The sequence below is a fragment of the Battus philenor genome, unplaced genomic scaffold (assembly GCF_028537555.1).
Source record: "Battus philenor isolate CCGP_79_NKW_IND1 unplaced genomic scaffold, ilBatPhil1.0.hap1 SCAF_9, whole genome shotgun sequence".
Taxonomy (NCBI): domain Eukaryota; kingdom Metazoa; phylum Arthropoda; class Insecta; order Lepidoptera; family Papilionidae; genus Battus; species Battus philenor.
Window position 1 is genome coordinate 6,684,466 of NW_027181759.1, and position 15,719 is coordinate 6,700,184.

General features: G+C 31.9%; 1 protein-coding gene across 1 annotated transcript; it reads left to right on the forward strand.

Annotated features, from left to right (window-relative positions):
- The first annotated feature begins 737 nt into the window (after positions 1–737).
- PGAP1 (GPI inositol-deacylase) lies at positions 738–14,965 on the forward strand. The gene is made up of 17 exons (XM_068775600.1): positions 738–982; positions 1,050–1,147; positions 1,382–1,512; positions 1,829–1,986; positions 2,225–2,503; positions 3,512–3,682; positions 4,166–4,287; positions 5,418–5,552; positions 6,235–6,391; positions 6,872–7,134; positions 8,501–8,629; positions 9,388–9,609; positions 10,741–10,926; positions 11,821–11,971; positions 12,364–12,776; positions 13,559–13,660; positions 14,227–14,965. Exons 1-17 carry the CDS (start codon positions 836–838, stop codon positions 14,684–14,686), a joined length of 3,324 nt encoding a protein of 1,107 aa, XP_068631701.1. The 5' UTR covers positions 738–835; the 3' UTR covers positions 14,687–14,965.
- Positions 14,966–15,719: the final 754 nt, after the last annotated feature.

Here is a 15,719-nt window from a genome sequence, read left to right on the forward strand (position 1 = left end):
TTTTATGCGTTTTTCCCGAACTCATGATACTGCTTTTTTTCTTTTGTCTGATGATGTTAATGCTCTAAGGCTTTTACAACTTCATCGGTACTGAGTTCACGGAGCGGAAGGGTCCGTGAACTAGAAATGATACAGCTACGAATGATTAGAGCTAGTAGAAACCCCTGGGAACATTTATGTACTTTACAGTACGTGATGCGTAAGCTTCGCCTTCAACGGGTGCAGTATCCTTTAATGTAGTTACATGCATCTCCTTCCATTTAAATACAATGGTAGTGTTACCGATAGCGACCATTCTGAAAAAGGCAACCGAAGAAGCTGTCGTTAGACCCTCTCGCATTCATGAATTGTAATGCTAAACACATATTTAGTCAAATATCAAACAGAGATTATCTCGAGTGGCACTTTGCGTTTAATCTAGCTAAGTTTAACTCAACAGTCTAATACGCGCACTCTAAGTTACAATAAGGCAACCGAGTTCGGATTAAAAATAGATTGTTCCTAGTTTATATGCAGAATTAAAGTAACGACTGAAATAAAAGGTTGTAAAATATAAAATATTTTAGATATAAATTATTGATTTGTGGTAGAGTGTACTAAACTTTTTGATTTATACGAACGTAAGTTAAATTTTTTTTGTTTTGGGATGTTTTATTTTTTTAATGGCAACACAGCTCGTAGTTAAAGAGGCTTTTCATATAGCTCTTCTAAACATAATGATTAAGTGATGAAGGCGATGTGTGTTTAAATGTTATTTATTTTGGTTTGAATCTTTAAATGTAAACTAAAATGGTTTATTTGTTAAAAAAGAATTATACGTAAATTACATAACAAAATGAAAGTTTTCGATATTATTGTTTCATTTTTGTTTCTCTCTTTAATATCACTATTAATTTATTTTTTCGGAGTATTAAATTTATATTTCAGTGACAAAAATGATTACTGTGCTATGACCTATATGTTTGAATATCCGCGATTTGTTGTACGTATTTCATCTTAATTTTTATAGAACATGAGAATATTGTTTTATAAATTGTTTATTGTTGTAGCGAATTTCATTAGATGAGAATATACAGAAAAGTTATCCGCAATATGGACTATTCGCTTACAGTGAGGGGAGATTTACAGAGAGAGCTAGAAAAATGTGGTTTGTATATTATTTAATTTTTCATTTTTATTTTAGCTAGTGTTTCAAAATGAAGGACATGTGATTTTCAATTTTATTATTATTTATTATAGTACCGGTACTGATATATTTTGTATTTATTTAAGGAATTCCTATCAAAAGCCATTAAACCTTGTGCATGTTGCTTTTTAAAAATATTGTGATAGTCAATTTTTAAATTTATGTAAAGCATATCAGTAATATGTTAAATTTTAGGTTTGATGGAATACCAGTTTTATTTTTGCCTGGAAATTCAGGCAGTCACATGCAGGCCAGATCACTTGCCTCCGTTGCCCTTCGAAAAGCATTAGCCAAAGGTTATGATTACCATTTCAACTTTTTTACAAGTAAGTGTATTTTTTCCCTTTCTATGAATGCTGATCCTATTCTACATTCATTCATTAGTATATTTATATTCAATTTTTTTTATAATTCTCTTGCCAAAATTCATGGATGCTAAATACAGATTATGATTACTACATATACCATAAAAATAAAATCTGAAGGTGCTAATAAAAATACTTTTTCTTAAATATGTCATTAATTTTGCTGTGCTATCCAAAGTGTATTTTGTATTATATGATATATTTTTGCATATTTTGCATTATTAGATAATAATATATATTATGATAATACATGTATTATCTTGAAATAAATTTACAGTTAGTTATAATGAAGAATTGTCTGGTTTATTTGGAGGCGTATTGGAAAGTCAAACAGAATTTGCTGCAGCTAGTGTGTCAAAAATTTTAAGCCTATATAAAAGTAATAGTTACACTAAATCTGCACCATCATCTGTTGTACTTATTGGTCATTCAATGGTAAGACTTTTGAGTTTTAATTTTTAAATACATCTTTTATTGTTACATTGCAAAAAAGAAAATTTTGTGTGCGAAAATTCTAAAATTTTTCCATTGCACTACCCAGATACCAGTTCTTTATATCTTATGATAGTATTGTACTTAATTATTTACTGGGAAATAATTTATAACATTTGTAACATAATTTATTTTACAAAGAAAATTATTTTTATTGATAAATTGACAATTTCTCAAACAGGGTGGTCTTATAGCAAAGCGTCTATTATCATATTACTCAACAAAAAACTCGACATCTCTTTTAATAACTCTGGCAGCTCCATTAAAGGCACCTATTATTAATTTTGATATACAAATGAATGAATTTTACAAGTTAATGGAGTTGGAATGGGAATTAAGTGTTAAGCAGAATAAAGAATTTAATCAGCAAAAAATGATAATTAGTTTTGGAAGTGGACCACGGGATCTTCTTGTACCAGCTGGATTAACTTCTACTAATGAGAGTTATATTAGTGCTTTGGTATGTATTAATTTCTGGTATTTTCAAAGTACATGTATTAATTTCAGAATGTACTTAGATGTCATATAAATCATAAAAAGCTTTGTGTATAACACAACAATAATTATTAGTTTCAATGACCTTGTGGGAATGTGCCTTAGTCAAAATTGTCCTGGATTATACCTGAATTAAAATCTGCATAAATTATTTTAGAGTTAGCTTTATTGTTGCACAATATAAAAAGTGTGGTAGATTGGAAGTTGTAATGTATATTTGTATACTGTATTTTTAAAAAGATCCTTTGATATTATTTGATATGATTCCTTTGATTTTTGTTTTATGCAGCAGGCAATAAGTCAAGATCACAATAACTTTGGAAGTCTTTTTTATTGCATTGATTAACGTGTCATGTGCCAGGTGTTTAAGAAATCTTATACAAATAAATTTATGATGAGCATTAGCATAAAAAAAATCTTTTGAGGATTTATATAAAAATACAGATATGGTTCTTTTTCTTTCCTATTTTATACGGGCCTAGATGTAAAATATAATATATTAGAATGCTAGCATAATTTACTGTTCCCTGAGTAGCAAATATGCCAAAAGACCACTCGGCTTACAATGGAATAACTAAAAATAAATTTATGTAGAATTTGTATGTGGTAAAGGTATAGGTAAAGGCGAGTGGTGTAACAGCAAAATCATTCTGTAACCTGCTGAAGGATTTAGGTCTGTCAAGAGCTAACATAAGCTGATGGGCTTTCAAAGCTGCATTAGTGGGATTATTTCAAATATGTTTAAGTAGGGAGATGAGTTAGATTGGTGAATTTGAATGCCAATGTTTTGCAAAAAGGCCTCCTTATACATACTGCGTGGGTTGTCAGCTCAGACCACTGCTTGGTGAATCCATGGAAGAAGAAGAGTGACGAGCGACTGAAGAGTTACATTTGTGCCATCCTTTGTCGAATCTGTGGTCACTTACAGTGTTACTTTTGTATCTACCAAGAATATATCAGTTATTTTTTGTAGACGACTGCAGTGCCCGGAGTATGGGTCTCACCTGATCATGTCAGCATGGTATGGTGCAAACAATTAGTGATGGCAATAAACCGATATCTCTTCGATATTGTTGACCCACAGACACTACAATTGTCTAACAAAAGAGAACTAATGAAGAGTAAAGCTCAACAATATTTTGAGGTTAGTTCTATGTTCTATTTAATTATAAGCAATATATGAATTATATCGATGTAGTTGGAAGGTGGCGGAGGATCTAATTCTACAGATTGTTTGATTATAGGTGTAAAAGCTATGAACAGGTGAATGTCTCATTTATTAGCTAAAGCTTTTACACATATTTCTAGTCACCCTGCATAAAGTGACCAATCTGAAATAAATTTTTATTAATTTATTTCTTCGATTTAAATGTGACTGACCAATTACTTCTTTCAGCACAAAGTCTACTCAGACAGATAATAAACTATAATTAATATTAATCCTTATTTTGAATACGCTTTAGCTTAATTATCATTATGTTATCTATTGTTTCTGAAAAAATTGTTATTTAGATAGTGTGTAGCATACTTTAATTGACAGCAAATGAGCTGTGCATTCACCCATTTAAAGATTTTACAACGTTAACGAATCATCCTGTATAGTTTGTGAGTTTTTTTTTAATTTTAGGCGAATCGTTCTATGACCCTCAATCCGAATATAAAGCGACCTGTAGTCATTTTACCGGTGGATGCGTTTTGGTATGAAGACAATCGCAGAGTTTATCAGATTATAAGACCTGATATTGACAGGTAACCACTATATCTGGATTTGCTATATCAGACGCCCTAACTGTAATTCTGATTGAACTAGTTAGATGCTTAATAATATTTTTGTATTTATCAATCTAATCTTATCGCTTGTACGAAACTGTTTATGATGTTATACGCTAAATACCATATCTTATTGTAGCAACTCTGATAATATCATTTCTTCGTTGCTAAAATGTTACCATAATTTATTACCTGATCACGAAACAATTTAACACTGGTAACATTTTTTTAAAAGGTGTAAAGAAAGCGGTGATGTTTTTAGTGATATCACTATCTAAGTCCGTTAATGTAAAAAGTATTTAGTAGCCTGAGTTAAGGCTCTATCTGGTTTCGGTTAAGCGACATGTGCGCCCTGCCTTTTCTAACTCGCGGAATTTGTAAATGTTAATATGGCAACATTGCCCATCTCTAAAAAAAACTTGCCTATTAACAAACAAAATCACGATACACGATCGTCACTAAATTTTACTCCTTAACCTGACTAATTTGAATAAATTGTTTTTGTTTTAGGAATATTTAGATTATTTATATTTAATTATTAGTTCATACATCAAAGGTTTGCGTTATGACGTCGGTAATTTGATTACGTTGGCATCCATATATAATAATTGCATACCAAGTTGCTAATATTTGTACTCTGGCATATCTCCAGAAATGTAATATTCTATTTCAAATGCTTGCCTCATTTTCTTTGTCATATTTTATAAATTACTGACACCGTCGCTTTCAACACTTGTTATGTTTGAGACGATATTTCTACAATAAAACAATGTATAATCGATTAGTTACAATTTACAGTACTATTTCTTATAACATTATTAATGTTTTAATCATAAAACATAAAATGATAACATATATTTTAGCTTAGTTATTTTTTATTTTACCAGGGGTGGCCAAACTGCGGCTCGCAAGCCACATGCGGCTCTTTGAATGATTATTTTATGCTCCGATTGATTGTCGAATTATTTGATTATTTAAATTTATATTATCTATGTCAGCTCCTGGGAAATTGAAACAAATTAATGACGTGAGCAGTTCGGTTTCAAACGTGCTCTGATCTGAAAAGAATCAACAAACTTATCGATTACATTTTTTTGAATAATTTTTAGGACAACGATCCTGATGATACGATTGGTGAAATATCCTCAGAATCAATTTGTGGCAATCGAATCAGTTAATGTTCACGATAAAGACTGGATATTTGGATGCAATGCGAAGTATACACACAACACTTACAGGCACTGGTGGGTAAGAAAACAAGTAATTATTTACTAGCCACTAATTTTAAACTTCCTTATAAACCACTTGGGGCTACGGGTTTCGAGTATAGTCGATAGCCACAGATGAATGCACACAATCTAACATATAAAATTCTTGTGTCACGGTGTGCGTGATTGAACTCCTCCGAAAAGGCTCGACCGATTTTCGTGAATCTTAGCGTGCACATCGGCCAGGGTGGAGAATCGGAAAACATATATTTTTCATCCCCCTAAATGTTAAGGGTGGTCCACACCTAATTTGTTTTTTTATTTTTTAGACTAAAATTTTTGTTTTTATTTTTTTATGATACAGCATACAAAAATACATGCAACCTTAAATTTTCACCCCTCTACGATCAACCCTTATTTTTTATTTGTTAATTGCTAATATAAAACAATTTTTTTGCAAAACAACGTTTGCGGGATCAGCTAGTATTCATATATATTTTTTGACCTGACTGTTTTTTGCCCAAAGAGCCTTAGAACAGCAACGCACTCTTAGCGCCCTGCCCCCTCGCGCCCACGGAATCTGCAAATGTCACTGGGATAGAAGTGCAAGGCAGTTCTTATAAAATAGATCTAATGTTATTCTAATATTACAATTTTTACAGTGTTTAATCTGTTTGACCCTCTTTTAGTGAAATGTTTTATTATCTTTAACCCGCAGTAAAGAGTCGACATCTTTGGCGGAGTTGAGTCGTTGGAGTGGTACAGCGAATGTTGCCGAACGCCGTAAAGTTGCAACAGTAAACCTTCACAGTGTGATGAAAGATCATCCCGAATGGACACACGTGGTTGTCAGGGTCTCGCCGTCTAAGAAACCGGTAATTTTCTTTTCTTTTAACCATACTGGTATAATATAGCCAAATATCGAATATCTGATGCATATTAAAACCGATTTAATAAATATTTTTAAAAGCTGTCTACCTGCCTGGGCAGACCTAACATGTCGTCTCGTTCGCACCAGCAGATACATATCTGTCTCAACCGCACAAGCATGTATAGCTATGTAGCAGTCTTATTTAAATATTCATATTCCATGAATATTTATTAATTTACTTAAATTATTATCCTCTTAAGATCACGTACCACTTGTGAATGTTATAAAAAGAATGCTAAAAAAGCCTAATTTCATATCAACTAAAATCAGGTTGAACTCCTCTATGATGGCGTAAAAGGCGTGAAATGCTTCCTGATCTGATAAGAGTCCACGAAAACTCACCTTGGTTTTGTTTGTGGTTACTTTTCCAGTATTCTTTGAAGAATCTTCTGAAAATTAACGGAAATGCTATAAATGTTTTCAGGTCACCCTAAATGTTGATATTAACGATTATTACTCAAGATTGATATACGTAAATGCTCCGACATTTGGCAGACGTGTTATAAAAGAAGAAACGGAACCCAACGCCTTGTATTATGAGCTTATGTTGACAAACATGTTTCTAGTGAATCAGGCATATTTGCTTTACGTTGAGCCATCAGCAAACTGTCAGGCCAAGGAGTACCACGTGACTGCAGAATTCCATGTCCCTTGGGCTAAAAATTACGAATACTATCATTATTTTACGTAAGTATCACTTTTGATTCTTTTTTTCTGGCGATAAACGCCCACTGCAAGGCATAAACTTTTCTTTCCTAGCGACTTCTTGTGGACTTAATTATGTTGTTGGTCTACCTAAGGAGGGGCTTACCTACACCGTGTCTTCAAGTTCGTGGTCGTCACAACCCCCAACGATGTCTGTTTGCCCAAGCGCTGTGCCCCGCCCACTGCCTCTTCAGACGAGCAATTCTTCGACCTTTTTTCGCTTTTTACTTTGCCGGTCTTATCTCTATATTTAATAGATTCAGGCGTTACATTGCTGAAGTCCATCCTAAGTAAGAAAAGTGACTAATACTAGCTACTTCTGCTATGCAGCAGTAGTCGTGCAATGAAGTGCATCGTCCGCCAGCCCGCTGATAAATGCGCGTGCGGCAAACAATGCGAAACACAACTACCACCGTTAATCTACTCTACACGTGTTTCACCCCTCAACGGGGCATCCTTAGGAGCAATGTTACACCGACCAGTGCCAAAAAAGACTCAATGTTTGGCAAGCGGTGCACTTCATTACATGACTACTGCTGCATAGCGGAAGTAGCTATATATTAGTCACTTTCTTACTTATCTCTATACTCTATTCATGGGACACTTTTGTGTGTAAGAGATTATTAGTCGCCGTCAACAATTGTTAAATAAAATTAAAGATGCGTTTACATGTCTCTACTTATAATAATTTGCTATTAACAATTATTGTTTTCTTCTTTATGTGCCAACTTTTTACGTAAATTCTCTTCCGATAACTTTTTCGGTGAGTTATGCGACATATATGCCATCATGGTGATAGAAACACACCAAGCTTAAACAGGAATCGATAAATAAATTCGACCAATAATTATATTAAATACATGTAAACGTATCCTTAGCTCTTTATAACTAACTAATGAGATAAGCAGTGATTTCACCGTTTGATAAATAGAGTAATTGCCATAAAAACTGAAAAGAGCTGTAGAATTTGGTTAAAAAAAATTTTGGTAACCTTGACATATGTCGGGATTTTTCCAATAGATTATATTTATTTCACTTAATTTATTTAGACAATGTTTTTGAACATTAAAAAGTTTAAGTAATTTCGCTTTTTTAATTTTAGTGTCCTTTGCAGTGCCAAATCAAAAAAATCTCTACACATCACTATATGGAAAAAGAACACTAAAATTAAAATTAAAGTACAGTTTGTCAATCGACAAATTTATACACTTGTTTAAATACGGCTTTAAATTTTATTGTTAAATATTTTTGGCGTCTTAAATTTTGAACTATAAATGTTTAGTGAAAAAGCACTAAGTATGGAATTAAATATGTTGACTGTGTAACACTTTGTTTTTAAATATTTCAGGCACTTAAAACGATCTCCAATGAAATTACGTCTTTTTAAGAGTAATCCTAATTTTAACACTGGAACGCTACCTCAGGAAATGATCAAAGTCACTTTGTTATTGGACCCCAAGTGTACATTTACCATCAGGTAATATCTTTTTACTGTAATTTACATTTAAACTGCAAATTTTTAATTTTACTTGGAAGCTTCGTTTTTCACTTCATATCGACGTATTATAATTATTTATATAAATTTCCTGTCCAGTCGTGCAATCGACTGTCTTTAGGGCTGAAAGGTTCTCGACTGGCAATCATGGGCATGGGCCAGTAGACGTGGCATGGGTGGACCCCCTACTAGATGGAACAACAACATAGTCAAAGTTGCGGGATGTAGCTGGATTCTGGCAACGCAAGACTGGTTATCGATGCTGTCTTTGAGAGAGGCCTATGATGATGATGATTAATTGCTCCAAAGATATCTATGAGGATATACTAAACTCTCCACGCTTGGCAGACGGGTTGGCGGTCGCAATGTGGTATTATGGTACGCAAAATATGCTGCTGCCCATCCTCTGGAAATTTGTTTGTGAGCTGTGGTAATCCTATATAATTGATGCACAAATTGTGAATTATCGGATGCTCGTATCTTGTGCGAATCGAACGTGCGACCTACGATTGCAAATGTCAGTTCTTTTACCGCTGGAATGTCACTGCATAGGTTTAATTTGATAAAATAAACTCTTGTTAATTTTTAATGTTATTTGAACATATTAGGGAAAAGAACTTTATATATTATAATAGAGTAACATATTTATGAATAAAAATAAAAATAATTTTCGATACAATCTTTTGAGCTTCTATGTCGTATATGTCGTTAGTAAAGTTATTATACATTTTTCTGCTCAGTATATCTTCATCATGGTACATTCGGCTGGGTGAATCAGTCCGAAACTACACGCCCATTTTGGTGCCGTATGTGGCCGTCGTACTTCTGTTGGCGACCACAACAAACATAAGAAGTTTGAAGAAGCACGGAACGTGTCTTTCTATACACCGCGCTTTGGTCACAGAAGACGCCGAACCGTATTATGCTATCGTGTTTGGAGCATTCGTTGGGATGATATATTCGTAAGTATCTTATTCTATTTCATGTATTTAACTTTAAATGTATGTTATAATAATAGAAAAACATTGTCTATTGACATAACTCTTAACAATTTGTAAGAAATTCTTCGTATAACAATTCAATGTAATAATTAAAAACTATTAAACTAATTACTAACGGATTACATTGCGTTTATTTTTTTTATGGTCTTTAAAATATTATTTTATTAACTAAACCTCCTAATTCGGCGGTATAGGAGCAAGAAAAGGTCTGAGCCAAGGTTCGAGGTATCTATCGGGTGTTGTTATTTATCAGTGGTTTAGGCTAATTGCCATCTGCACCATGCACCCTCGAACCCTTGAAAAGTGAAGGTAATTGAGAGAAATAAAAATAAGATTATAACTATTAAAACTAGTAAACGGTCGGGTAAGACCAAAAGAATGTAAAAATATTTAAGAATATATAAAAAAGTATTAAATATGAATAGTAATAGATTAGTTGTACAATATAATAAAATGTAAGATACAAAACAATAATGTGATAAATAATTTGTGATACTTTGGGAATGGAGAAGAAGGATGAAAGATGATGGTTGAATGGTAATAATGCTTATGAAGTGAAAAAATTTTATAATGGATGAAAGAAAGAAAAAGCATGATACAGATCCTCTGAAGGAGGAAAAAAGACAAATGTTGATAAAAAAATGTATCTATGGATCTTATTAACTGAAATTATAACGTTAACATCCCTGTCCCACATCTTTGATGAGCAGTATGGATCCTTTCTTTTTCCTTCGAACCTGATTCAGCAAACTTAATCGTTCAAGCAAATTTAAGAACAAATAGCCTCTGGGGCTCTAAGTTTTTAAAGGAGAGATAACGGCAAGCGCAACATGAGACATACTAAAAGTATTGACAACCTAGTTAAGGCCATTTGGAGACGTCGGTAGCAGATCACCAATCAGTTCTTTAGTAAATCAATGCGGGAAGCCTATGTCCAGCAGTAGATATCCCGTGGCTAAAATAATAATGTTAATTTTGAAACAGTTTTTACTTATAAAACTTCCTATTATTATTCATAAACTTTAAAATTTAAAGCTACTTTAAGTAAGGAAATAAGTAATTATAAAAAATGTATTTGTTAATTCCTTTCAGATTTGTGCCCACGATAAATATAACAGACATCGCAGGCTGGGATAACACGGAGCTGTTATATTTTATGCGGTCCGTTATAGTTCTGCCGACGTATTTCACAGCGTTGGGAATCGTTTTCGTTTCGGCCACTGCCATATTGGCCGTGATGGTATTTTGGTCGCAGCTGGCTCATAGATTATTATTCAGGTAATTATTCTAGTCTCTACTCAATATTTATCACAAAATTATAGTTTAGAACGAATTAAGTTTTGCAATTTACATATACATGTTGGTCAATAAGTGGTTATATCTTTCACCCATAACTATTTAATACTTCCCCAGGGTTTTGAAACATAAAATTACATTAATATTATACCAATTATCTTAAACATAAAAAAAAACTTTTTAAGCTCAATTTTAAACTTAAGAACAATCTGCTTCTTGCAAAAATATCTACCGTCATTTCTCTACATTTGGCTCAAATGATATTGCGGGATTCTTCCTAGGACCGGTTGGTTTTGAGATAGTAACAGGATATCCGAAGTAGTAGTGCATATATTCATTTGATCTTCGTCCGTATTTGTATCGACGTAAATAAACAATTTTATTTTTGTGGAATCCCACTTTTCGATGCGCCGCTGACTATAACGTAATGTTGACCAAAATAGGTCAGAGGATGGGCATGTGGTGGTGGGCAGGCACAAGGCGCCCAGAACAGACGGTCGCTGAGGCTTTTCTAAGTTTTAAATCTTAACTTATAATTTACCAAAAAAATTTTACTAACCAAAAACTCTTGAAACATCCAAGAGTTTTTGGTTAATAAAATTATGTGGAACTTGGTTTGTTGACTTATTTATGTGGTTACAATCATAATGTACACGCAGACAACATTGTTACATTTAATTTACAAATAGAAACTGTTGAATTTCTGGGCGGCTCTTCAGATCAGCATTCCGAGCTGATTTAAATCAATTACGATTGTTTTCATCATTATTACCAACTAAGCGAAAGATGCCCACTGCAAGACTTAGGCCTTCCGAAAGATCATTACATTCTTGACTATGGCGTCGGGCTAACTAATAAATATTTTTTATTTTCCAGGATCGTATGGCGTGGTGGTGGAAATATCGCTGAGAAAATGGCATCTGGACTAAGCACTGTGCCAATGGTTGTGAGTGGGGTACTCTGCGTTGCAACCGCTTCGTGCGGGGCTGCATCACTTGTGGCTGGTGCCGCCTTCTATTCATTCAAGGTGAGATTATTCATCATCATGTGATTTGATAGACGCGAACTGCAAGGCATAACATTAACTGAGATTAGTAGTTACGGACAACCAAGACCTTACTTAGTTTTACGATTATCCCTAAGAGATACCAAATCTTTTAAACATATAGAATGACTGTACATACGAAATTGTGAGATATATTATCAATCTCTATTAATAGTTTTTAAAATTAGCTTTATTCCCAAAGAATTTAATAGCTTCAAACAAATTAACAAAAACAAGAGAACAGCAAGACATGATTGTGAATAAAAATATTTACAAGCAACCATGGTCTAATTTATTTTGTTGTATGTTTAGAACTAGAATATTTTACTTTTTACAGGAATTAATTTGATTAAACTAACTATTTTCTATTTCAGATCTCTAAAATGTATGAAGATTATCTTGAAGATTATGTTTATAGGTTAATGGCAAAAATAGGCAGTAAAATATGTCGACTATTTAAATCTAGAAAAACAGATGATCAAATTGAAATTAACACAACCAATCCAAATTCACAAGAATCTACAAATAATCCTCTGGCTGTTGAAAATAGTAATGAAAATACTCTACAGATTGATGATAAAAAATCAAATACAAAGGAACTGCTAGAAAATAATGATAATGTTGCCAGTCAATGTGAATCGAATAAAGAAACATCGGGTGTAATGCATATGAATAACATTAATGAGGACTTAAATAAGCTAAACTTTCACATGATGATGTTCCTATTGTGGTTATTAGTCACGATAATTAACACTCCGGCTTTATTAACTTGGGCTAGAAATTTTAAGTAAGTATTTTAAAGACATTTTGAAATACATTTCCATTACCTAATTGAAAGTAGTAATAATAGAGCAATAGCCAGAGCCAAATTCTATATCAAAAATTATCACTATTAATGCCATCCAAAATCACTGTCCACCTAACATTATTTTAAAATAAACACTAGATTTAAATAAAAAATACTATAAATATATAACTTTTTATATTGGTTGTTGTAAACTTTGAACATACATAAAGAATAATTTATGTGTTATACATACTAACTTTCGCTATGTCTCAAATCTTAATTAACTTTTTCAAGTAAATATAGAATCACTTGATATTAAAATTCAATATCTTACATGTGTAAACAGAAAACTTGCCAGATCGCTATTATATTGAGGTCTATAAAAAACAACCTAAGTACCTAATATAGCAATTAAGTTAGCAGTTTCTATTTCTTGCATATTATCTATTTATTTATATTTGATAGAGATAGATGTAAAAAACACAAAGGTTAATGTTAAGTATATATAACTGTAGGTAGGCGCGCCACCCCGATTTTCTTGTGAAATGCTTTGATTTTAAACAGTGGGCTAGCAACCATCGTTTCTTTAGCTCTATGGTTTTTACAGTTTCATCAAGCCATGGACTTTCGGAATTAAAATATATTAGTTTTGGATCTAGTAGTGCTTATAACCCTCTATATTATGATATATTAAATTAATGCTAATTATCCAATTGAAAATTAATGCAAACATCAGTAATCATGGAATTATACAAACATGTTAAATTGCATTTTAATTTCAGATACAGCATGGTACTAAATAATGACACATCATTTTATCCAGGATTTGTAATGTCAGTATGCTCAATTGTAATTTGGCAAATGGATGTGCCTAGACCAAACTTGTAAGTTTTTTTATTATTATTTTGTATATGGGGAATACGAGCTAGAAGTCTCTGACCTGATTTAGTATGATTACATTTAACTGATATAACAGATTATATATAGTCTAGCCTAAATGAAGAGCTGTGTGACGACACCACATATGAACAGGTTAACACTTGCTTTTTGAAATACTTACAAACAAGTGCAGTATAACCATTATGTTTTAGCAATTCTTAGTTATCTGGATTTGATTCATTTTCTTACATACATGAGACTTTTTATATGGTTCCTATTACTGCACACAAAAAAAATATATTTGCGTTGCAAAAATATTATTACTTGTGAAGCGCTGTTGTTATTTTTATGCAGTCTCCATCCATCACACAAAAACATTTTGTTTGAGTGTACACATTGTTTACAACTACATAAAAATAATAAACCATAATTTATTTTAAGCTAATCATACAAGATTAATGTGACAAGGTTTGTGCTTAACATATCAGTATTTACTTAAAAATACAGTTGTTATTAAACACAAATAATTTAAAATTAACATGTTTCATTTTATGTTTTCATTTTATTTCAGGAAGTATTATGAAGTACTCCCTAGCAGTATCATTGCTATAACCCTATTTGTTTTAATAGTAGGCCCATTTACACTTTCATTAGTAAACTATGCAGTAACTATGGTTTTTGCCCTAATAACAATTCAACAGCTATTAGATCAAGAGGTAAATGTAGAAAAACAAAGTAATCTTTCTTCAAATCATGGTGATAATCCACAAAGAAAGACAGAAGCTTGTACAACAAGTACTACCAGTGATGGTACTAAAGAAACAGATGTGATTAAGGAAAATGAAAAAGTAAATAAAGAAGAAGAAAATGAGAAATGTTCAAAAACAAATGAAATAAAAACAGAAAGGCAAGGAACATGTGAAAAAATAAATGAGGAAATACCTGAAGAATGTGATGTGTGTAATGAAAATCGGATATACAAAATATTTAAAAATCTCAGAGAAAAATTTAGCTATAATAATGATGTTTAATTCTTAATTAACAGGAGAATTGTGTGTTAAATGTTTTAAGAGTCATTGTACCAAAAATATTGAATGTAAGTTTATAGTTTTGGCATTGCCAATAATAATTTCAGAAATTATCAATTATAAATGATATTAATGAGATTAGTTTTTGAATAAAATATTTTATTTTAATACTTAAAATATTACAAGCCATGATATACCTCACCTTGTATTATGATATTAAAATTTACAATACACAACAATAATTTCTTCATAATTCTCAACAAAGCACTGCTACTCCATATCTTAATATACTCATTGTATTTTGTGACAATAAAATGTAATGAGAACTAAGTGTTTTATTTTTATTAAACATAAATTAACAATAAATTTGCAGGTAATGTTTTAATTAAAGAACTGATTTTTAAACAGTTGTTACAATAAAACTACTGATTCTTTAGAGTTGTTATAAAAATTGTTTATAATCTAAGAGCAAAGAAAAGCAAATTTAAGACCTCAAACAAATAAAACACTAACACTAAAAAAACTATAAAACACTAACTTTAAAATTGGATATTTATTGGAGCTTCTACAGTATATTTTCATACAGGAATAAAATAAATAGTTATTACCATGAGTTTACAAAAACATCACAAATTTTCATCAAGTTTGTACATCACAAGGCTTATTATTAAAAGGGCCTTAGTCATAAAGAAATTATTATTAACACTAAGTTTCTGTCTTAACTAAACAACTTTATAGAAGGCTGTCATGCCGCAGCTTGTTCATGGTGGTGAACAAATCCTCTAGCAAGTCAATACACAATGACGCTTTTCTGTTTAGGACAATTAAAGTAATATAACTCCTTATTTTGCTTCAAAAATTATGTATCTTTCCTTACTCTATGCCATATATTCACTATATATAATTCTATTAGAGATTCGTAAGTTTTTGGAATACACGATGTTCTGATTGTCTTTATTTGTTTCCTAATAGAATACTTATTAAATGATGTATTTTTAACACTGGTGGTTGTTATTGTGTTGATTTAGTTAAAATG

Bases quoted from the DNA above. Each gene is read 5' to 3' on its own strand.
- PGAP1 (XM_068775600.1), top strand. From the start codon at position 836: ATGAAAGTTTTCGATATTATTGTTTCATTTTTGTTTCTCTCTTTAATA. The intron at 1,148-1,381 runs GTTTGTATATTA...GTTAAATTTTAG, and splicing joins GAGAGAGCTAGAAAAATGTG to GTTTGATGGAATACCAGTTT. The intron at 7,135-8,500 runs GTAAGTATCACT...TAAATATTTCAG, and splicing joins GAATACTATCATTATTTTAC to GCACTTAAAACGATCTCCAA.